Source organism: Pteronotus mesoamericanus, unplaced genomic scaffold (assembly GCF_021234165.1).
Source record: "Pteronotus mesoamericanus isolate MK-2021 breed Mesoamerican mustached bat unplaced genomic scaffold, CSHL_Meso_final contig_101, whole genome shotgun sequence".
NCBI classification, from domain to species: domain Eukaryota; kingdom Metazoa; phylum Chordata; class Mammalia; order Chiroptera; family Mormoopidae; genus Pteronotus; species Pteronotus mesoamericanus.
The window spans coordinates 11,275,199-11,300,006 of record NW_026555001.1 but is presented as its reverse complement, the minus strand read 5'-3'; the positions used below and the strand labels follow the sequence as shown (position 1 = coordinate 11,300,006).

Sequence of the window (24,808 nt, the reverse complement as noted above, 5' to 3'; positions counted from 1 at the left end):
GGCATCAAAGAAATGCCAAGTGAGTTATTTGTAAAGCACCAGTTACACAGAGGCCGAAGAGGATATTTCTGCCTTCGGTAGACATTGGAGAGCACGTCGAGTTTGCCTTGAAGGACAAGTGCTACTTAAAGAGTCCGGGGAAGGGCAGGGGTGAGGGCATCCCAGGCGGGTGGGCAGTGTGAGTGGAACCCTAGAAACAGAAAAAGAAGAGGGGTGTGTGTGTGTTGCGGGAACAGAGAGGTGAGTGAATAGGCTAGTTTTTTAGAGCCAAAGGGAATACAGCAGTGGGAAAGCCAGACTGAAGCCAGATTACGAAAGGTCTTAAATGTGAGGCTAAAGTCTTCCTATGACTTTCTGTTTGGCAGATAGAGAGCCATTAAGGGATGGACTTGTGTTGGGTTTTGTTTTGCAGGGAGGAGTGTGGTGTGCATGGAGGTAATTCAGGAATATTATTTCAGCAACACGATGGCCATGGAAGCTACTAGATGTGGGCAGGGTTAGGAGACGGTAGCAATGGTCTGACGTGACGGTTATCAGCGTAGAAGGGCAGTAGGAAAGAAGGGATGGATGTGAGAGAATTTGCATGGGAGGATTTGACAGGGCTAAATGGTCTCATTATATAATTTTGAATTAATTGCTTACCAAGACAAAAAAAAAATGAGTTGTTTGAAGCAGGGCAAACAGATGTTATGTGAGGATATTTTGCAGTTTGCCATATGGATCCGATTCAGGCCGGCTGTAAGGCACGCCAAGATGTGCAGCGTTTGGTGCCGCGGTTGTACAGGACTGCTGCGGGCGCGAACACCACAGACTCGTTAGGACTGCAGTCCGGGTTTGAATTGTCTCTGAAGAAGGACAGCTCCTACGTGCGATGATCTCCTTTAAGTCCTGGAATAAAAGGAGAACAGAAAAACTGAATTTAAAACATTCTACCTTCTTTTCTCACACATGTCCATGCATTTAGATTTAATAACAAAATTTAGGCAAAATAAGAGTGATATTTGAATGGCTTTTGTGCATGGTAACAACTTTCTGAAATCAAATTGGTATAAAAATACGAGTGTTTGGGATGATTGGCAAGACTAAATGCATCACACATGTCCATGCAATTAGATTTAATAACAAAATTTAGGCAAAATAAGAGTGATATTTGAATGGCTTTTGTGCATGGTAACAACTTTCTGAAATCAAATTGGTATAAAAATACAAGTGTTTGGGATGATTGGCAAGACTAAATGCATCATCACCGGAGAACCAGAAGATGTGTGTAACATTTATAGCACTTGTGCTCTTGAGATTGCCTTCATTCACTCATAAATTCATCAGAAAAATGTCAGTCACATGGTATTGGAATTAGATATGACTGAGGAACTGATTAAAATATGTGAATACCTAAGCAAGATTAAAGTAATATTAATTCTGTAATACAGTGCAGAAATGTGCAAATATCATAAATTTATAGCTTGATTAATGTTCTTTTTGTTATTTCTAAATGTTCAGGTGGTCAGCGTATAAAATTGTTTAATTTTAATACACAGTATTTTTATTTTTCAAAAAGAATTTTACCTTTGAAAATAGTTTTCAGATAGAATGATCTTATAGATCCCTGGCACAGTAAAACCAATTTGTTGATCCACAATTTGTTGGCCAACATATAAGGTCTTTTTTTAAGTCCTACAATTTTAATTATTTTTAATGTCCCATTTCACTTTTAAAAATGTTGCAGTTTGAACAGTGCATTAAGTGGTTGCCTGACTAAGCACTATGGAGATCCTTCTGTGTCCCTGACATGGCTGTGGGAATGAATTAGACTGTGTCAGCCTGTGAGCAGGGAACAGGGAGTTTCTGCTGGGAAGCGATAGGGGCAGAGCCAGCTGGTGTTGGGCCTTAAATGCCTTTCTTCAGGGTTATCTAACCCCCTAGATGTGGAAGTCTGTTGTGGTTTTGAATGACAGAGTGATAGGTCAAAAGTAGCATTATGGGAAGTTTAAATAAGGAATGAGTGTCATGGATGAGTGACCAGTGGCTTTAGTCCTGAGGATGGAAAGATAGGACAGTTCGAGGCTTCGTTACAAAGGATAAGTTTCAGGGCCTTATTCACTGAACTCGCAGGGCGGAGGGAATCCAAGAGGATGTCAGTTTTCTCAGCTGTCGTATTAAAAAGGAAAATGTCCCTATTCATAGATATAGAGAACTCAAGAGGAAGGGCAAAGACCTCTTTCAGGGGAAGATGATGTGATTTTGGATGTTGACTATGAAGAGATGTTGCTGTACCTAAGCAGAGATGACTCACAGTTCACTGGTCATAAAACCTGGAGCCAGCAGTGAGGCCAGAACAGGGCCTGCGGACGGGGCTTCTCTGTGGAAGGGAGGGGAAGCCATGCAGGCGAATGCCTTCTCTGCAGACAGCTGTGTTGGAAGAGGACACCAGGCAAAAGCCGGGGCTCTGGGCGTCTCCAGCAGTTGGAGGCAGGTGGAAAAAAGAGCGCCAGGGAAACAGGATTCAAACCAAAATACCCCACAGTTTTGATCTGATGGACAGAAGGGCACCACGGAAGAGATCTGTGGAACCTAAAGGAAGGTTACTGATGCTTTGGGATGATCCAGCACATGGCAGGGAGCGAGCGCCTGAGAGACCAGGGAATTTTAGAGAGACTGAGGCAGCCCTCCCCAGCCCATTCCCACATAAGACCAGACTTGTAGGATATCATACTCCATGGTTTTAATTATCTGGGGAGCTTACACTCTTTCTTGATCTGTAGGGGTTAGCTGTATCTTCATTTTAGTGTTTGAAAGAAGAAAATATTTTTATTTGAAACGGAGTTACAGAGTTTCTGTTGTGAACTTGCATTCGTTTTGGTGGGAAGACTCAAGGAGGTTGGTGCTTACATTCCAATGGAGAAGACAGGATGAACATATGCGAATAATATGTAGAGAAAAAAGAGATTCTTTCCTTTTGTTTCTTCATTTCTCATATTGGTAAGCAATAAAAAATGAAACTCTTAAGGTCTAACTTGCATAACTGCCAAGAAACACAAGCGCTGGGATAACATCTGGGCTGTAGCTGTGACCGGCGGGTAGAGGGGAGGCGAGCACTTTGCTGCCATAGGCCAGATTCTGAACCCTAGTAACCCCAAGGGATGGGACATAGGCAAATTAGTTCATTTCTCTGGGCTTCACTTTCCTCGTTTGTAAAGCAGAGATTGTAATAATCCCCATCTCTACTTGCTGCTGGGAAAATCAGAGCTAAGACAAATCAAGTACCTACCATAGTCCCTGGCTCATAGCAAGTTCTCAGGCATCCATGTTCCCTAGTGGGGTTTTTCCATCCTGCCTGTTGCAGTGCGGTGGCAATGGTGGTAGAAGTCCTCGTTGCCCTGTTATCCGTAGCCTAAAAGCAGGGAGGTGACAGGAGAGTCTCCAATGCAGGTGACACACTGGCACCTACTTTACCTCACATTGTGAATTCTCTGGAAAAAACAGGTAAGAACCACGATAACCAAATCTAGGACAGAAATAAGCGGAGGGCATTAAACTATTAATAGCCTACCTAGTAAAAAAAAAAAGGTGTGTATAAAATTTCATTGATCTTTTAGTTTAAAGGGAGACACCGAAGTAGAGGAAAGTATTCCTTTAGAGATAGAAAAAAGCTGGTTAAAGCTTGTGTTTTCTTAGAGAAAAGAAGTTAGGACTTAGTAAATGAGAAATTTGGTTACAGAAGAGTTGGTTGTAGACCTTTTTTGAAACTATGAGCACCATTCATCACTTTAGGAAAAGCTGCTACCAAAGAATATTGATATCACTCGTGGATTTGGCTTGGGTCATTTCCTGTTTAATGAAACCACATTCAACAACTTATCTACATGTAGGGTCATGGGAATGAGTCAAGAATTAGAAAGGAGAGAATGGGTGTGCAGCTTGGCTTTAAGGTTCCATTAAAACATGTTCAACTTTACTATATGTGACATCAGGAGAATTCAGAGTCACTCCTGCAAGAAAAATTAGCCAAAGGTGTGAAGAAACTGACTATTCAATCTGCAGAAACCTTAAAGGAGGAGGGAAATTTGAGTAGTAGGCGCATAATTAATTTGAGAAAGGAAATTGTAATGTAAAACAAATGACACCAATTGCAGATGTGTGTGAAATATCCTTGTAAAAAATTAACTTCTTAATTGGAAAACTAATTCATGCCCGTTGTGTAGTGGTGCTTAGTCTTTGTTAGCCCACAAAGTTGGAAATTTTAATTTCCATCTTAATTATCAAGCTCTAATAAGTATTACACTTGCTCTCTTCATCATACATTTTAATTATTGAGGTTTAATAAGTATTGCATTCACTCTCTTCATCACACATAAAGCTATTGTGTGGCTTTAGGCAAATTGCTTCTTTTCGGCCTCATTTTCCTCTTGGCCTCTTTTGGATTTATTTCTAATAGAGTGGATTCCCCCCAGCTCCTCAAACCTGATGATTCTAATACTATTCTATTTTTATAACCAGTGTACTTGCTCTGCCACTAGATGGCACTGAGGTACCTTTGAACCCTGTTACTGTGGGGCTCTCAGAATCTGGGGTCTAATGGAGCCTTGGCATTTTGGCTTTCTCCTACCCCTGTTAAACGATCAGGGCACTGAGACTCAGAGGTTAAGGGACATGGCCAACATCGCAGTTTCTCAGACCTTCTCGAATCGCAGGTATCCATCTTTCTATTTCACTATTTCTCCAGGAAGATTTATGAGGGATGTTCAAAGAGAGATCATGTTCTCAAACCATTCCTGTTTTCTGTTAATTATTTTTTAAATAACTTAAAACCATTCTTTGAGGATATATTATTGTGTTCAAAATAAATAACTGGTGCCCGGGCCAGGTCGCTCAGTTGGTTGGAGTGCTGTCCCAGTACCCTGAGGCTGTGGGTTTGATCCATGGTCCGGGCACATACAAGAATCAACCAATGACTGCATAAGTGAGTGAAACAACGGATCAATGTTTCTCTCTCCCCTCCCTATCCTCTCTCTCTCTCCCTCTTTCTCTCTCTCTCTCAAAAAAAATTTCAATAAAAAAGTAATTAGTTTTCCTGCTTTTGTGTTTTGTATGGGTTCCCTCAGGGAAAAAAAGGCTAGTTTGTCGCCTGCCTGCAACTAGTTTGCCTTCAGTTTGCCCTGGAAATAAGCCCTACAGAAATCTCAACCGGAGCCTCTCTATCAGATGCTTCTTTCTTCGGTCTTGCCTAGTCCCTTTGATAAGAGGCTGGCTGCCTTTCAGCTCTTTCTTCCAACTAAACATGGTCATCCACTCTTCTGTTTCATCTTTATCCACTTGCCTACTCAAGACAGCTTTGGGGCAGGGGGAGTGGACATGCTCTGGTTTTTTAAAAAGTTGATCTTGGTTGGCCAGCACCCATTCACTGCCCATCCCCGCCCCCCCGCCCCCTCCCCCATCTTTATGGGTGACTGGGATGGCACTATCATGAGTCACAGCTGCGTTGGGCAGAACGGTGCAGTGGGAGGCAGTGTGGCCACGTGGAGATGACGAGGACTTGGGAGTCACACTGACTTGGTCGAGTCTGTCCAACCAACTGACTCTGTGACCCATCCTCAACTCTCGATGGATGGTGAGCGTTACTGCTTTGAAAGGCATAAGTGAGGAATAAGTGAGGCAGGGTACGGGAAGCTCTGGTAACAGGGCGTGACGCACGTAGTCGATGCTCATGAAGTGCTAATTATTCTGGTTGCTTTTGTAGCGAGAGGACAGGAATGGCTGTAGTATATGGAAGGTAGGAGCTCAAGGGAGGGTGTCAGCCAGAAGAGCTAGTTGTTGTTGTTGTTGTTTTGAAAAGGGAGGGAGGGAAGCAGGGCATGCCAGGGCCTCCGTCAGTGTCACAGACAGACCACGTAGAACAGAGCCGCCTAACACGGTGCTCACCGGCCACACGTGGCAGCGGAGCACTTGAAATGCGGCCGGTCAAGTTGGGACACGCGGCAAGTGTTGGATACACATTAGATTTCAAAGGTGAAAAAATGTATGTTGTATGAAAAAGTGGATGTAAACTATGTCAGTAATTTTGTATATTGATAACATGTTGAGATGATAGCATTTTAGATATGTAGAGTCAAAGAAAATGTTAACTAAAATTAATTTCACCCATTTGTTTTTACTTTTTAAATATGGCCGCAACCTAATGTAATGAGGCTAGCATGGTATTTCTGTCTGACAGCGCTGGACCAGAAGACAGAGATCTTTGGTACGCAAGCATGTAGAACTCTAATTTGAGGAATCATGTGAGAGGTTTTTTTGAGGTTTGTTTTGACTTTTTCCCTTTTATGATATTCTCTTCTTAAAAGCATGACCATTCAAAATCAAGATATCAGTCACCATTGGTAATAATAGTTTCAGATAAAAAAGTAAAAGAGGCACCAAATATTCTCTTTAGTCCCCCAAATTGATGCCCTCAATTGAGAAGCAAGTTATGGACGCATTGTTTTTGGTTTAGTGGGTCAGCCACAAGCAATGAGAAGATCCTAGAGTTTGTTCTAAAGCCATTTTATGATTTCCAAGACTAGCATGTGTGCAAAAGTCATCTCTCATTACAGTTATATGTTACCAATACTAGATGAAAATCTTCTAGCAATTAGCGATACTAGAGTTTTTCTTCAAATTATTAAAACAATACAAATGACCAAGAGTCAAAAGAAAACCCTAATAGTATTAAGTTATCTACCTGATTTCCATTAAATTTATTTTTATTTTAAGACACTAGTTTACAAACCATTGACTTGTTTCAAAAACTTCAAGCTAAATAGTGAACTCATTAGCAGCCATAACAAATAGAGCTATAAGATAATTGCTAATTTTAAGTGCCTGTAACCTTTGTCTTTTCAGGTGGATTGAAAAATCAGGTTCTTTATTTACATGTTGAATTTACATTCACTGTTTTTTAATAACAACACATGTGAAATAGTTTTGTGGGGAATTTGTTCTTTGCTGATGCAGGAAGCAAGGAGGGCACATGCATTTTGAAAACTTTGAGGGCCGTTCTCCTTGGTTTTGATTTAGTCCCAGAATGAGGTATCCCTTGTTCCAAATAAATTTGCTTCCATAATTCATTCGATATAAGATGCCATCAATTGTAAGAGGCACATCTATTTTAAGTGCCACCTTAATGCTGCCAATAAAATGCTGGCAAGCTCTTGCTTATGAAGATGCATCTATTTCAGAGACATTAAATGGTGAAAGGAGAGTGTACCTCATAACTGAGGAAATACACAGATTTTGAAACTTTCAGCTTGGTCAGAAGCCAGAGATCTTGTTTTGTATATTCTGTAAACTAGCATCAGATTTTAAGCCCTCTCAGATTGTATCATATTTAGTGAGTGTGGTTTGGTGCATGGTAGCTCTTTTCATTTGATTCTATAAATAACCAGACAGAAGCAAAGTGTAGTGGGCTAATTTTTAAGTTGCTGGAAGTTCCTTGATTTAAAAAAAATGTGTTTCTAACTTTGTTTCAACCTGGTACTTCTGCTACTCCTTCCTCCCACCAAACACACCCCCACCCCTTTCCAGCTGTTACCTTTCCCTCGGAACAAAACCTGTTCTCCATAAAAACTCCTGATGGCAGGTATTTATTGCCTCTTGTGAATTCAAGACAAAGTGTTATAAACTGCCCAAGGATGTTTGCTTTCTGAGCTTTATCTCTAAGTACCAGCTAAAAATCTTTATCTGCTTAAAGAACTTTCAGGCCTCAGCCAGCCACAGGGAGCACGTTTTGTGGGCGTTGGTGGGGTCTAGGCGTGTGGGGCGGCCTCCCTGTCCACGGCTGTGGGAGGCTGTAGACAGACAGCCAAGCACCTCGCTTCCTTTCCCACCCTGCGGTGTTAACACTGCCTTTGTCCTGGAAGTCCGAGAGAAAGTCCACTGCATTCTACTGCTGGCTCTATCGGAAAGGAAAGCAAACTTGACTGTAGTAGCTGCATTTCTGACTAATCTCATTGAATTTTTATCAGTTTTATCTTCCTTTTGATAGAGGCTATTGAATTTTAAGGAAATCCTGTGAAGTAAAGATTTCTTTTGTAATTTCAATAGCTACTTCCTAATTCACCTCTTTCCTAAATCTCTGTTTGCAAACCTTATTGACTCAAGTCAGGCTTTCCATTCTGAGATTCTGAGCCTGTTGTTCTCAGGCCTGCCTGGGAGATGCAGGCCGGTGCAGCTGGGCTTGCGGAGGGCAGGCAGTAAGGCTACTGCGGTCTTCTTTGAAAATGAAAACAAAAATTTTTCTGAAGCTGGTAATACACTCATCAATTGTGAATCTGCTGATACTTTGTATTCTTTTTACATAGTTGACGCTCATTAAAAATGTTAGATTAATCCCACACTTATAATTTCAGGGTTTACAAACATTTCATTCATTTCATTCATGGTGTTTGCTCAACAAAAGATGCGCAGTGATATTTCAAATGCTTTCAGCATCGTATCAACTTTGAAAATTATATGGAAAAATTCATCTCCATTTGCTTCTCCATTTGGCAAACTTCCGTGTATTTACATTCCTTATAAAATGTAAGGCACATATTTGTGACATAGCTCTGCATTTTTTACAGTAGTGTTTATTGATAGTACCTTAAATAATGTTCAGATTACAGCCTCAAAATGTCTCTTTGTTTAAATGACTGACTTTCGGTCCTTGCAGCTCGGGGTGTGGTTCTCTCTCGGCTGTGCCTACCTGGCCTTGGAAGACTACGCCGGCTCTGCCAGGGCGTTTCAGCGCTGCGTGACTCTGGAGCCCGACGTAAGTTTGTTTGGTCTCCTTTCCTTATTATAGCTCTAGTTTGGTATTCGCTAGGATATTTGAATTGTACTGTAGTTCAAAACAGAAATTCCTATGGATGTATAGAGGGTAGATGTCATGTGTTTTTGTCACAATGAAAAAAAAAGGCGGCCAAAAATTTCAATTTTTCTATTATGTTTAAAAAAAGAACAGCAATTCCTTTTATGTTGGAGGACAGTATACCTTTGACAGAAGGTCACACTTTAAGGTATTTGATTTATAAATCTAGAAATAATTTTTTTCTTAAAATAGCTAAGTTATTCATGGTTTCACTTAGAAAATAATTTTTATAAAACAGTTTTTTAGTTAAAAACATACTTTGCTGAAGTATAAAGTACCACATAGATTTTGTCATCCACTAACATGTGCTGCCTATGTTTATTAGAAAGTTCTTTTAGGTTACAGTTTTTTAATATTTAACAGCTTTACTGAGATGGTAAATAATTCACATACCTATAGTTCATCCATTTAAAGTGTACAATTCAATGATTTTTTTCATATATTCAAAATTATGCAGCCATCACCACAATTTTGCAATATTTTTAATGTAATAAAAAGAAAACCTCTGTACCCATGAGTAGTTACTCCCCATTCCTCCCAAACATGTTCCACCCTTGGCCCCTGTAAGCCCCACGCCCAGCCCCAGATAACCGCTAATGCACATTCAGTCTGTAGATTTGCCGGTTCTGGACATTTCATATAAATGGAGTCATATACATTGTGGCCTTTTGTGACTGGCTTCTTTCACTAAGATTAATGTTTTCATAGTTCATCCCTCACTTATATCAATACTTCATACTTTTTTATGGCCAAACAATATTCCATTGTATGGGCATGTCATATGTTATTTATCCGTTTATTAGTTGGTGGTCATTTGGACTGTTTCCACTTTTGTAGGGTCCAGTGGCACAGCCTCCCCTGTCATCCAAGCTGGGTTACTTGAGTTGTGCCCTTTATGTGGGCTGAGTACACCTTGTCTTGTAGTTGAGCCTTGGTTGCCTTTTGGCAGGTCAATGGGAGAGATTTACCCAGGCCAGCCAGCAGCAGGCTGGCTGTGACCACTGACCACCAACCTCCACCATCCGTGGAGGATCAGCTGTGCAGGGGCAGGGTGGTGCTGCTCTGATGTGGTCTGTGGCTGTCCACTGGGAGCACAGGCCCTAGGGTTTCCCAGGTGGTGCAGGCCAAGGTCAGTCCCCACCTGTGTTCTACCTGGTGCCACCCTGCCGGAACTATAAAGCAATCTGAGATGACTGCTACTTGTCTGGGTTTGAAGATTCCCAGACAAAGCCAAGCTGTGAATCTGGGCTGGCTGCTGCTAGTGACCTAGTGTGGGGCTGGGACTCCTCACTCCTGAAATATTCCTCCTGAATTTTTATCCACCACGCGGAGAGGTGGGACCAGCCGGTTCCACATCTGCACTTCTCCTACCAATCTGGATGAGTGTGATCGCTTTAATTCTGTAGTTATCAGACTTCCATTCAACTCCATTTCTGATGGGTCTGAGGGATGGTTCTGAGTGTTCTATATTTTACTTGTAATTTTGTTGTCCTTGTGCGAGGAGATAAGCTGTGTTTACCTGTGCTACCATTTTGACTGGACTAAAGCACCATTTTAAATGTATGGGGCTTCCAGTTTCTCAACATCTTTACCAACGCTTATTATTATCTGACTTTTTTTATTATACCCATCTTAGTAGATAGTATCTCATTGTGATTTCAATTTGTATTTCCTTGATGGCTAATGATTTTTGAGCATCTTTTTTTGTGCTCATTGGCCATTTATGTATCACCTTTGGATAAATGTTTATTTACATCCTTGCCCATTTTTAAATTGTGTTGCCTTTTTATTGTTGAGTTGTAAGAGTTCTTTATATAACCTAGATACAAGTTCCATATCAGATATATGATTTGTAGCTATTTTCTCCCTTTCTGTAAGTTGTTTTCACTTTCTTGATAATGTCTTTTGAGGTGTCTAAGTTTTTAATTTTGATGAAGTCCAATGTATCTATTCAGGCGGAAGGCGGACTCTGTCTCGTAGAGTACACTCCAGGTCATCATGGATGGGGAAATAAAAATAAGCCATCTGAGACATTTCTCTGTCTGCCAGGGAAATGGGTGGCGATTCCCTCTAGTGGAGAATGCCCCGAGCCCCTGTGCTCGATGGCTTTTATCGAAAGGGTTATCAGTGGGGGCTAGGTAGTAGGAATGTACAGCTGATCTCATTACATCAGTATGTTATTGTTTACAGAGAACAGATGATGCTTTGAAGAAAACAAATGGCAGGAACACACCGATTTACATGGGTCTGAGACCAGACGAGTAAACATAAGAGCACCAGAGGGTTTAGGGTCAGGATCTCTGAATAATGTAAATTTCCTTCCCAGCATGAGCCAGTTCTCATAGCTTTTGAGGGAAAAACATATCATACTTCAAAGAGTGTAATTGGAGGTCTGATTCCCGCCCACCCTCCCCCCCCCTGCCCCGGGAACTGCCAGAACCCGGTTTAGGGCTGTCTCCTGTATTGTTTCAAGCCTGAGCCGGGCGAGGGGAGCAGAGCTGCCAAGAGATAAGAAGACTTCTTTCAGGTAGAGTGAGGACTCCGGCGATATCAAGCCGAGGAGGGAGGATCTTTTGCCCTTCCTCTGTGTCTCCCAAGTCCTTCCCATGATGGCCCCTATGCGACTGTGCCTGTCTTAGGTTGCCCCTGCCATCAAGGGGTCTTACTCGTCACTGACTAACCAGCCATCCTGCGGGGCCAAGCAGGGCAATGTGAGGGAGGCAGGGGCTGTGCCTCTGCCAGGGGGACAGGTTTTGTCTCCTCAGTGGCCTGTTTTCCCAAGGCCTCCTTGCTTAGCTCCAGCCTCGAGCCCTCTCGCATTTTGGCAAGGCTGCAGTTCCTGAAACCAGATGGGACAGTTCCCAACAATATATTTTTCTGTTGTTGCTCTTTCTGTTGGTGTCATATCTAAGAATCCATGGCCAAATCAAAGATTGTGAGGATTTACCCCTATCTTTTCTTCTAAGAGGTTTATTTTTTTAGCTCTTATATTTATGTCCAATCTGCTCTTAAACTTATTCATTAAAGTTAGCCACACTATGCATCATGATGAATGTTAACCAAACTTGTGGTAAATCATTGCACAATGTGTGTGTGTGTGTGTGTGTGTGTGTGTAATCATGTTGTATGTCTAATACAATGTTATATATCAATTATATAGCAATTAAAAAAAACTAAACACCATTTCAGATAATGTATTTTTTTAGTTCAAAAACTTTCATTTGCTTTTTTTTTTTTACAGTTTTCATGTTTCTACTGAGATCCCCCAATTATATTCTCTTATTATATTCATGTATTCTTCATATCTTTGATTGTCTTTATACCAAATGTTTTGAGGTCTTTGTGTGCTTATCTCAACATCCCTTTTATTTTTGTGTCTGCTTCTATTAACTGTTTTTTTCTTTGGTTATGGATTAACTGTTTCTGCTTATTTGCATGTATGTCTACCAGTTTTATATTGTAGATGCTGTGTTGTCGAGTTTCAGGGTTTTCCCTCGGAGGATAGTGTTTTATTTGGGCATTTGGTTAATATTCTTGTGTGTGGATCAGTTTGATTTTGATCTTTGTTAGGGTGGGTCTGGAGTTGTCTTTATTCTGTGGTCACAATCACCTTCTCTTAACATAGTACCTTTTTGGGGCAGCACTTAATGTCCCGGGAGCTTACTCCCTCGAGCATTCTCCCCTCTGGTCAGTGGGAACTTGCGTAACTGCTAGCACCGTGACATCCAGAGCCGCCCTCCTGCTCACAGCTTTCTGCCAGGCCTCAGGAAGTTTTGCCCTTCACATGCCTAACTTATTGTTCAGCCAAGGACTCAAGGAGATGCTTATTGAGATTTCTGGAGCTTATCCTCTGTGCACATATCTCTTCCCTGGTATTTTGCCTTGCAAATTCTAGCCACCTTTCAGCTCTGAACTCCGATCTCTTCTTCATCTCATAAGACTTGCTGTGCTTTGTTTTGGTTTCTGCCTCCTTGAAAGTTAGAAGCCTAGTTGGTTAGTGAGATACCTCAGTTGTTTGCCCTGTCTCAAGGATCACAGTCCTATGACCCAGTCTGTTGTCCAGCTTCTCAAAAGCACTTGTTTCCTAAGTTTTGTCCAGTTTGTAGCTTTTTATGGCAATAAGACTACTCCGGTAGTACCTGTGCTCTGTCAGTGGTCCATTGCCACTTAATTTTTAAATGACATGTATGGAACTTGAGAATTATATACTCTCTATTTTATAAAAAGAAGAACAAACACTCATATTGTTCTTGTTAGAATCAACATTTATATAAAAGTTTTCATTTATTTTTGTTATTGCATGGAGGAATAGGTAGAGAAATATGTTTGATGAAATACTTAGGAATAACACTGGAGCACACACACCCCCATATTCTGTCTGATGAAGGATGGTGGTAACATAGCAGAGCCTTTTAAGATGGGAAAAACAATATTCTGCATTGCCTTAGGTTTGCAATAAGCCTGTATATTGTATAATTACTTCATAAATTTTCCCACTATTTTGTAAATCTAAATTTGGAAATAAAATTTTAACTAAATTCCAAATTAGTACTTTGAAAGTTATGTCAATTTTTTGGCTATTTTTGTGACTTTTTCAGGCTAAGTTATGAAAGTTACATTTAATTTATTTAACATTTTCAAATACCTTTAAAGGTACCTTAGTGAAGTTCATGATTGCAAAGAGTACATCTTAGACTAGGAAAATGTGTTCTATTTTTGATTGTAGCAATTATTTTACCTAAATGAGAATAGTCTATAACTGGGTTCTCTGTCGTTTCAGAATGCTGAAGCTTGGAACAATTTATCAACATCCTACATCCGATTAAAACAAAAGTAAGTACAAGAGCCTTGCTTCCAAAATAAATGAATGAGGTTTTCTTCAACTGAGTACTAAAACATTATGCCTTTTAGCCATTTGACTTTTAAATGTAGTTTATTTCTTGAAAATATTTAATATGTAATAAAATAAATATTATTTGAAATCTTTATATGCTACTGAAGTTTTGTATCCTAAACTTCATTACATGATAAAAGCATGCTTTTTAGTTGGTCAACTCAATTGATAGATTCTTATTGGTTGCTTGCTGTGATCTAGACATTATTGAAAAATAGAAAGATGAACCAGTGTCTTTGGGGGCTGTAGGTTTAAAAACATAAAATCTGCCATATTGTTTGTTTATTGATTTTTAACAGCTTTTATTTATTTATTTTTAGACAGAGGGGAAGGGAGGGGGAAAGAGAGGAGAGAAACATCAATGTGTTGTGGCCTCTTAGGCAACCCTGCTGGAGACTTGGCCTGCAACCCATGTGCCCTGGCTGGGAATTGAACTGGTGATCCTTTGGTTCACAAGTTGGCTCTCAATCCGCTGAGCCACTCCAGCCAGGACAATATGCCCTATTATTTAAAAATTGATTAACAATATTGGTAGTGTGTTATAAAAATAAGTGAGAAATGCAAAGAGGGCTGTAATAATAGTGGGTGAAATTTGTAGAACACTTAGTCTGTATCAGATATCTCAGAATAGAGAAGGTGTATGACCCTGGTTTCAGAAATGCTTCTGAGAAAATATTGGAATCAAGCTCAGATTTGATGAATGGGTAGAGGGCACAGAGGAAATCCTTTCAGGAAGGGGGAACTGGATCAAATGCAGGGAGACAGGAGTGAACGCAACCCCATAGGAGATAGGAAGTCAAAGAGTCCAGCTATAGACTATTGAGATATACAGTGAGTGGTAAGGCTGGGAAGGTCATTTGGGGTCAAATTGCAGTGTGCTCTGGTCATCTGACTCACAAGTTGAGACTATTCTGTTGGAAGTAGGAAGCCAGGATTTCAGTGGCGGTAATTTCATGAAGAAAAGCTTTTTGGGAAAATTTATCTGGTGGCAGTGTGCGAGACAGCCTGGAGAGGAAACTGGGGGCTGGGAAACCAGTTAGGAGACAGCTGTTGTAACAATCCAGGCAGGAGATAACTAGACTGGAAAAGGAGGGGGCAGATGCCAGTTTATAAAAGGGACAACCAGATGCGCTTATTGACCGGCTACGGAAAGCAGAGGAAAGGGCAGAGGCAAGGATTGCTATCACCAGAGTTTTAATAAACAAATTAAAGGATGGATATATTTTTATTTTCAGTTGTCCTTATTTTCAAACTTAACTTAATTTTTCTTTGTGGATTCACAAGATACTCTTAAAGATACTGTTAAATCCCCATGGTGCTGAGATCATGAAATGCTTCCGCTGCTCTTAGATGACAGTCTACAAAAATAAAGTACTGTTTGTTCTACCATTCTCTTCAGAAAATAATATTATGTTCTTGATTGCAACTGATTGCATTGAAACTCACTAGAGACTCTTTTGATTGAAAGCAAGGGCGAGGGAAATCCCTGTCATAGTTGTAGAATGATCTCAGTGAGTTTTTCTAGCAGCCTTGATAATTTTGTATGTAGTGAGCGTCCTGATACCCAACCTTGTCTTTCAGCCCAGTAATCCTAAGAATCCTGCTTTCTCCCTTAGGGATTTTTACACATTGTTCCTCAACTTCTTTTTGATGCTTTCTTGTCTTCATGCAGCTCCATGAATAGGCTTCTGTGTAAAAGTGGGGTTGTAAGGTCAGAGGTAAATCACTTCTTTATTCCTAGCTTTTACTCTTTCCTTTCTTTGCTGCTGTTCTGGACAGAGCTGATTTTTGATGGGAAATTATTACTGCTCCTCTCAAAAGAATTCTGTCCATGCCTTAAAGTGACTCTAACTTCATCCCCCCTCCCTGTGCAGATGGGAGGCGTGGGGATTCCTAGTTCACGGCTGTTGAAGGTAGTTGCTATGACATGGGAGTGGGCACAGAGAGAGGAGAAAAGAAGGGGGGAAATCCAGTAGAAACAATTTCTGGCTGAATTTGAAGTAGAGTTACAGAGTAAGGGTACCTTCATTTTTATCTACAAAGGATGGTGGGCCAAGGGATAAATGAGTCACTGCATTCCATGACAACTTAAGGTGCATTGTTCAATGTAGAGACTAAAAAACAAAACTGCAGTGAATTGGCTGTAATGAAAAAATTGAAGGGGCTTAATTGTAAGGAAGCTATTTTGATCGATACCATGGATATATTAGAGATTGATCAAATGATTTGTGTATTCAGTGACTCTTGGGGAGAATTACCAATGACATGGACACACTTCTTTCCAAATGCTTATGGGGATGACTCTTGGATCAATGGCCTGGGATGTCCAGAAGAACCACCATCATCCCCTCAAAATTTACCTGAAGTCAGCGAGGAGGGGGGAGCTTGAGGAAACGCTGAGGTTGAGCAGTGAAAGGAAAGTGGACCTTGTAGTCCTGAGTTAGCAATTGCAAAATGACTATTGGAAAAATAGATTGATAGCGTACATTTGAAAAAGGTTCCTGTAATTGTCTGGTTAAACATTTATGATCTATAAGGGAATTATAGTCTTTGTTCAGCCAGTAGAGTAAAGCATTAAAGAATCCTTTTTTTTTTCTGAGATGTTTAACTTTTCAAATAGGAGACATGAAGCTCTTTTTACTTCCTTGTCAGTAAGAAGTTTTTAATAATCTTTCTCTATTTCTGAAGTGGTTGGTGTAAGACAAGGATTTTGTGGTAGATTTGGTAAACCTTGCCTGTAAAACTACCTATCCTAGCTTTAATTTTTATTGATTTATTTGGCTTGTATTTCTTCAGTTCATTTTGTATAATTTGTCCATCATGTTCTCTTACGATTTTTTTAAAATTACTAATCTTGTGTAATTTTTATTAACTCTAAATGGAATTTAATAAGTCATTTGTCTGTTTTGTGAGTTATTTTCAAAGAGCCAGCTTTTAATAATTTTAGTTGATTATTCTAACCTTTATTATTATTTTGTTCCTTAACTCTATTCTTTTCTTGTTTCTTAAATTTATTTAGTGTTTTTCTTATATCAAATAAGTTGAATGTTTTAACTTACTTATTTTCCACTTTCATATCTTATAATTAATGTATGTAAGATCATAAATTTCCCTCTGAATATTTCTTCAGCTATATCCAGCATATGGTGACATATAGTATTTACATTAATTTCTAAATATTTTGTACTTTCTAATGTGAATAATTTTCCCCCACTATGTTTTTTTTTTCTTTTTTAGGAGTGCCTTTTTAAGTTCCTAGGAATATAATTTTTAAACTTTCTATTGGCTGTTGATTTTTTATTTAATTGTAGATAATATGGTCTATATACTTTTAATTTCACTTTTTAAAAATACAAATAACTCATAATAATTTTTGTTCTAAATAATTATTAAAATTTACTGACATATTTAATCAGTTTCTGTTATCAGCATTGATCATTTCTTATATTCCTTTCTTTCTCTTTGAATTAATTCCCTTTTATTTTTGTAAAAGGGTATCCCATAGAGTTCTTTTAAGTTAGGGTCAATAGATGGTAAACTTGCTTAGTCTCTGTATATCTGAAAATGTTTAATTTTGCATTTACTCTTGAGTGGTATGTTTATCTGGCTGTAAAATTTTAGACTGACAATTATTTTGATTCAGCACTTCAAAGGAAGTATTCTATTTTCTTCCATCATCTTTTGTTACTAATGATGTATTTACTGTTCTCAAATTGTCATTATTTTGTAGGTTTTAGGATTCAGTTTATGTTCTACAATTTCACACAGTATGTTTAGATATTGGTTTATCTCAATAATGCTCAGTATGCAGAATATACTTTTGAGCATAGAATTTAGATCTTTGTTCAGTTCTGAAAAATGCTTAGCTATTTCTTTTCATATGTAGTATCTTGCCATTTTCTGTATTTGTTTACTCTGGAATATCTGTCATGTGTATGTTTACCTTTCATTCTGTCCTCTGTTTCTTTATTACTCTTTTATTTTTAATTCTGAATTCTCTGTAAATTCCTCACTATTATCTTCTAGTTCATCTGTTCTCTCTTTGACTGTATGCAGTGTAGTTTTTGCCCTAATGAGATTTTCTTGTTTTGTTCTACTGTCTCTTTCAATCCCAAAATTTCTAGTTCTTTCTTATTTACATCCCACTATTCTTGCTTTATTTCTACCTGTTTTTTTTTTTGTAATTTCCTTCTTTTAAAATTTTAAAAAAATTGTAGGGAAAGTTGAAGTGGTTTTGGGTTGTTTGGGTCACTAATTCTGTTTATTAACATGAAGGATTAAGGACAAAGAGAAAGTCTACATCAGTATTTTACACACTTAGCTGTGGTTTATTTAGCTATGATTATTAATATTCTTCTCTTTCAACTTTGCGCTGCAATAGAGTGAAAGCCTTTAGAACTTTACAAGAAGCCCTCAAGTGCAACTACGAACACTGGCAGATCTGGGAAAACTACATTCTCACTAGCACTGATGTCGGGGAGTTCTCAGAAGCCATTAAAGCTTACCACCGGCTCTTGGACTTAAGAGACAAATACAAAGATGTTCAGGTAGGTTATTAATATTTTGTTATTTCAGTTTGTGTTTGGTATTAGTATTCGATTAAAGGATATAAATTGTTTTCTTGATTATAAACAGGAAAATTTTGTTAAACACATGGAATATATAAAAAGAGTGTTTTTTTCTATAGTCAGATATTCTGTTACATATTAATTCTGGCATTCCAGTGTCAAATATGTTTGTGCAATCATAAATTAATGTTGCCGTGACCCAGTTATGAAAATCTGTTGTGCAGTTAGTTTACATGTGTCGTCAGCCGGCATACACTGAATAGAGTGATGTCTGTGTCATTTATTACTTGGGTTGTATCAGTGTCATGGCTGGAGTAAACCCCACACTCATTTACTTACTCACTGAACAAGCATTTACTGCAGACTTTCAGACTGAACAATGTAGAAATGAAGACTAACATTTTCTTTGCAGTCTTTAATGAGATGGTCCTCTTCCTGGTGAGATGAAGTCATAACTGGTTGACTCTTAACACAGTACAAAAAATACTATGTCCTTTCAGCAAATATGGGAGACTTGAGGCCTCTCTGTTTGTCATCCCATAGGAGTAAATAAACAAGACCTCATGGATTCAACTGTGGTTGAAGACAGCGTACAAAGACAAGGTGTGCGGGAGGCTGCTGGTTACAAAGTCAGAGGGCTCAGAAATAGAACACTTTATTTGCAGTAATGAACATATTTTATTAAAAATGGTAAATTGGGAACTGTGAAAAAACAGCAGTAACATCTTGTATATAATAATACCTCACTACTCTTATGACCTAGTATTTGTACTGGAAATGTTTCAAAACACGCCTTACCTGGGCCCTCTCTTATAGTCCAGCTCCCTGACTGGCCAAGTTTCTTTAAGGGTCAGGTTCTCAGCAGTCACTGAAAGATCTGTGGCTTCAAGTAGCACCAGATACCTGCTTATAGGAGCCGTGTTGGCACCTCCAATTACTTTTCTTTTTCTTATTTTTTTTGTCTTTTCTAAATATTGTATATCGACCATCCATTGTAGAAAGAAGGGCCTTGAATTATACATAGTAAAGATCAAATAAAACGTGAATGGAGGCGTAGCAGTTCTACATCCTGGAGAGGATGGGAACCCTAGCAACCGTAGTTTGCACAGTCCTCTGGCGGTTTAGTATTTGTCCTATTCCCAGAGCAGCAATTCTCCATTGAGCTGCTGCTTTCTCTTCTACACTTAGCCCCTTGGCAAAGGGTGCCGATGAGGTTTTGAACAGATTTCAATGTTGCCCAACCACTGAGCATGGGGCAGAGATTCCCACGTGCTTATCTCTTTTTAATACTTCAACTGTAATTTTTAAAAAGGCCCCTCTTTACTAAGAGAGCATTCTAAAGCCTGTTTTTAAAATCTCAGGGAGAACGTAATTTATATTGGTAGTACATTCCATTTGACATTTGAAATACTCTGGTTTTTTTGCTCACATTAAAAAGTGGCCATAAAACACTCACACCCGCCCTCCTCATTTAGCCCAGCATTCCTTAGCATTGCGAACTGTGGGAACAGGAGCTCTTGCCCCTGCAGGAGCCCTGCGTAAGCCAGAATGGCCGGCCGTGATGCTTCCCCGGCTGATCAGACAAGGAGGCGTGGTTCTCCAGGCGCCCGGCCTGCTTCTCTGCCCTACTGGTATTGCTGCTGGCTGCCGACGCTGTCATCTCTTCCTGAATTGTCTTAGAGTTGGCTCCTTGGTCAGTCTGATCCCATTAATCTAGTATATGTCCCCAATTTCTAACTGATCTGCTTTTTTTCTGATGTGAGTGGGATTTTCCCTTTCAAATCCGTATTTTAACTCACGGTAATCCTTTGTCTCTGCCGAGGACTAGGGATAGTTGGCTAGCCAGACTGGCTCCTTAGTTCCTGAGACAATTCTGATCATCTTCTATACTCGGCACCCACAGGAGTGGTTTTACGCAAGGAGCCCCAATGGCTACGTCTGTGCCCCTCTTCCTTCTCAAGAGACGGACTTCTGTGTGTCACAGTGCAGAAGCATCAAAGGGGGCAGGCTTTTCTTTTTCACCACTCACTTACTCTCCCCTGCGCCCCAAGGCCCATACCTCAGGTCAGAGTGGGACATGATAAAACAGTCACAGCTAACATTCAGTAAGGGCTAGCTGTGTCCAGACAGCATTCTAAGCACTTGACATGGATTAACTCAGTTCTCACCCCAGCTCTGTGAGGTAGGTATGTACTATCAAAAGCTGTGTCTTACTCCAGAATGTTGTATGTATCTTCCCCTCTTGTTTTAAGGAAAATTAATGATATGAAAAATGATCACTGTTCAAAGTTTGTTTTGAAAATCTATTACTTCTACATCATAAATGGTTATAAAGTCATTAAGGTATCGCAAATTTTAGTTGTTTTAGATGGTATTATATATCACGTATGCCAAATCATCTTGCTTACTCATGTCTGAGAGGCACTTATTCCAGAAAAATGGCAAGGTAAAATGAAACAGTTGCTTCTGAAGATGAAAATTTAGAAAGAGATGGGTTCAGCTTTGCTCATTCCAATCTCCTGCAGTTACAGTAACTGGAAATGTAGTGGAGAATTTTACTTAGGATCTTCCTTTGTTCTTACTGCTCTCCCACTATCCCCAGCTTAGTTGTCTCATTTTCTTTCAGGATGAAAAACATTCTTGCAAATGTTTAGAATAACACTGCTGTTCGTGAGCATCTGTAAATGTATGGGGAGAGAGGTGACATTTAGAATACTCTATTGGTAGTCAGAGTGGTATATAGATACCAAGGAGATAGTTCCAGCAAAAATAACCTGTGTATAGTTAGTTGATTATAACAATAAAACTTTCAGTTGTTGATTTGGCAGGTTGTATACCAATCAAATTCATTGGAATTATAAGGACATGTGTTTAGAAATCTTTCAGGAGCCTTCTCTAAGATGTAAGACAAATGAAGGAACTCAGATAATGGTATTTATTCTAAGGAATTCTGGGTAATTCTCAATCAATATAACTCATTTTGGAGTAAAAAAGTATTTTTTCTTAAATTTTTAATGAAGAACATTGTATTTTTAAAAATGTATCCAGCTTCATTTCCAAATGAATTTATTTTTCATAAAAGAAAAAAAAAGTCTTAAATCATTCTGAACTTCAGTGAAAATTTAATTGCTTCTTAGAGAACATGATTAGGACTTAGTTTAAATTCATGGCTAGCTAATACTTTAATCTCTTTTTCCCTCTAATTCTTTGTTCCTCAAACCTTCTTTTGTACAATAGTATTCACCTGAGTGTGGACATTTTGATGAGTTTGAAATTAGCTCCGGAAACAGTTTAGTGTTTTTAGGAACACTCACGGGTAGCATTTGGACTCTTGAGGCTTCCTCCTGCAGCCCCACGCCACTTGAAGGAGCCCCCAGAACTGGGCCTGTTACGAGAAATCTAGCTTATAAACAAAGCACTTTGAGACACCTCATGTGCTATAATGATGTTATATGGCTATTAGCTTAACATTTTATATTTGGTTTTGGGGAAATGTTACTGACAACATAATGACTAGATAACCAGTAACTTTTCTCAGGTCAGAGTATGATCTTTAGCACCTTATGATAGAGCATGCCCCGGTGTTCACATGGAGAAAGCCACCTGAGACGATGCTCAGTTCACACCAGGCCCTGGTAATAGCTCCCTTCAGAAGCATCGCGGAGTGCTGAAGGCAGTGCTTGGTGTCCGGCCGGTGTGGGCAGGATCGCTCCATAGCGGCGAAACAGCACTGAAGGGAAGGCTTGACAGACAGTGTTGGGCGTGGCCATATTTAGCTTCATCACGCATTTCTGTCACCCCGCTTTCTGACAACTAGTCAGCGTGCCCCGAGGCAGTTGATTGATTGTCTGGAATATTTTTGTCTTGGCTAAAAAAATTTAACTTAATTTGATTCTGTAAGTTCAACAACAGGTGTCTTTCAAAAAAAACGCTCTGATATTCTTATGTTTGACACTACCTGACCCCATTCTATTTTTTAAAAAAATTATTTATTGATTTTAGAGAGAATGAGGAAGAGTGAGAGAGAGAGAGGGAGAGATACATCAGTTTGTTGTTCCACTTATTTATGCATTTACTGGTTGATTCTTTTATCTGCCCTGACCAGGGCTTGAACCTGTAACCCCGGTATATCAGGATGACACTAACCAACTAGCATCCGGCTGGGGCTTACCCCATTCTATTTTAATTTGCTTTAAAATTCTCTTTTTATCTATTCTTTTTCTATTTATTTATAGATGTGATTATTATAATTTTAATTTTTTCATGTCTGTGTGTAAATTCATACTCATTTTACTACAGACACAGGGCAAATTAGTTACAATGATTCTTTTTTCACTATTTGTAATAAGAATGAACAGATATACTACCTTTTTCATTTCCTGCCTTTTCCCTCTATGTCTTAATTTTGACTAATTCATAAATGTATATCAGGAATACTTTTCTATAATAGTTCATATCCATATTCATATCTGTATTATACACATTTTTATTAATCTTATCATAAAACTAATTTTTCATGTTCCCGCATACCTAGCCCCTCTTCAGTTTTCTAGTTTTCCATTATTGTAAATAGTAGTCCTTATATATATTCCTGTTTCTCTCCTCAGGGTAAATTCTAATGTTGATTTGTTCTTTTTTTCCTCCCCCCACCCCCTTTCCTCCTCCTTCCTGTCTTCCTGCTCCTTTGATAACTTAATATTTTGGGGAAAAAATTTAATTTTGCATTATTATACCCCATCTGCTGTTTATAAATGGAAGAGAAGGGAAGGGGATTAACATATATAGAGTGCTTGCCATGTTCCTATGGGTAGCCTTTTATAGGACATGCAGTATTGGAGGAGGATACTAAATATTCCGCCTCTTGCAGTTGACAACTTGTGACGCAGGAAGGTTATATAAGTTGGCCAGTCCGAGAGCTGGTAGGAACTGAAGCTAGTAATCCCATTTAGGCGCACCTGTTTTCTTCTTTATGTTGAGTTGATGTTTGTGGGAAGACTCATGTTAAAAAGCACATTTTCCCGTCATATTAATGTGCATGTGAACTATATCTAACAAAGTTTTTTTCCAAATTGGTGTATAAATTATATATAATAAAATGCACAGATCGTAAGTGTAAGTGGGATGTGTGTTGAGCATCATGGATTCTTCTGTAATGCCTTCTGGAACAGAGATGGAACACTGTCATCGTGCGCCCCTCCCCATCCGGGAGCTGCCACCCTGCCCCCTCAGCTGGGCAGCTACTTGCTGATTTCTGTCACCACAGTTCCTCGTTGCTTTTTCTGGAATGGCATATAAATAGGACTACATACTATCTATTCTTTTATATGGATGTTGTGTAGCTTTTCCTTTAGGGTTTTCTTTTGGGTAGGAAGGAAGTGGTATTGATGTGTGTGGGGCAGGTTGCCAACCAAACTGAAGTTCTAGAATAAGTGGTGGCTGAGCATCACCTGGAAGAAAAGAGGGGAGAGAGGGATACATTTTATATACATTGTATCTCTGTAATAGCAGGTACTGTCTCCATTGTACTGCTGAAGTATCTGAGTCTCAGCAAGGAGAACTAATAAGGCTGATGTTTCACACCTAACTAGTAGTAAAGCCAAGACTTAAAGTTTGGGGGCTGGTCTCTTTGACCTAAAACCTGTGCATGCTTTGTCCATGCACTAAGTATTTTTGGTTTTTTGGGTTTTTTTTCCTGAAGAAGTAAAAAAGAAAATGTTCAACTGCCTACCTCATGCTGATAACGGAGGTTTGGGGAAGCCAGGGGTCAGGGTTATCAGCCCAGGAAACAGAGCAGTTCTTTGGAGAGGGCCAAGTGGAGCAGGGTGTTAGCCAAGCGGGGGAAATGGCCTCACTCCTGGCCTGGAGCCCTCCCTGGACGGTTTTGTAACTGGCCCTACGGCAACCCGATTCCTTCCTACTTCAAAGACCTCCAGGATTCAAGGGCCAACACGTGTGCTGTTGGCCAAGCTTTTGGTGAGACTGGGCCAAGGACTTCAAAGTTTGTGTTGGCAAAGAGGATCGTTAATGCCTTTCTCTTTGTGGAGACTCGTCAGCATTTATATTAGAGTTGCTTCTCCACACGAGAAAACATTGACTCTCTTCAGAAGCTAGTGGTGGTTCCACACCATTGTTCCCTGCTTGCTCCTTCCGCCAAGCATGGCCTGTGACGGAGGTGAGAACAGGCTTAGGAATGAAGCAAAAGTTCTGTATCACCGCAGTGAATTAGAGATGGAGGTTAGGGATTTGGAAGTCATTATGTGGAGTCGGTCAGGTGACACTTGTTTAGATGGGACTTGAAGGACGTGTATATATGGATAAAAATGAAATCCCTCTGAGCATCCAGGCTCAAAAAAAAATATGCTTTGATTATCGTATGGTATATGGAATGAATTCCAAATGGACTAAATATATACTAAATATTTTTTCATCTCAGAAAAATCAGGTATAAAAGTGGATACTTAGCAA

At 39.5% G+C, this 24,808-nt stretch overlaps 1 protein-coding gene across 1 annotated transcript in view; it reads left to right on the top strand.

Moving 5' to 3' along the window:
- The window catches only part of TTC27 (tetratricopeptide repeat domain 27), a 142,209-nt gene that overhangs the window by 101,424 nt on the left and 15,977 nt on the right, over positions 1-24,808 (top strand). The window contains exons 14-16 of the mRNA XM_054568042.1: positions 8,684-8,782; positions 13,662-13,714; positions 18,157-18,322. Coding sequence (XP_054424017.1) covers positions 8,684-8,782; positions 13,662-13,714; positions 18,157-18,322 — 318 coding nt within the window. The remainder of the gene's footprint in view (positions 1-8,683; positions 8,783-13,661; positions 13,715-18,156; positions 18,323-24,808) is intronic.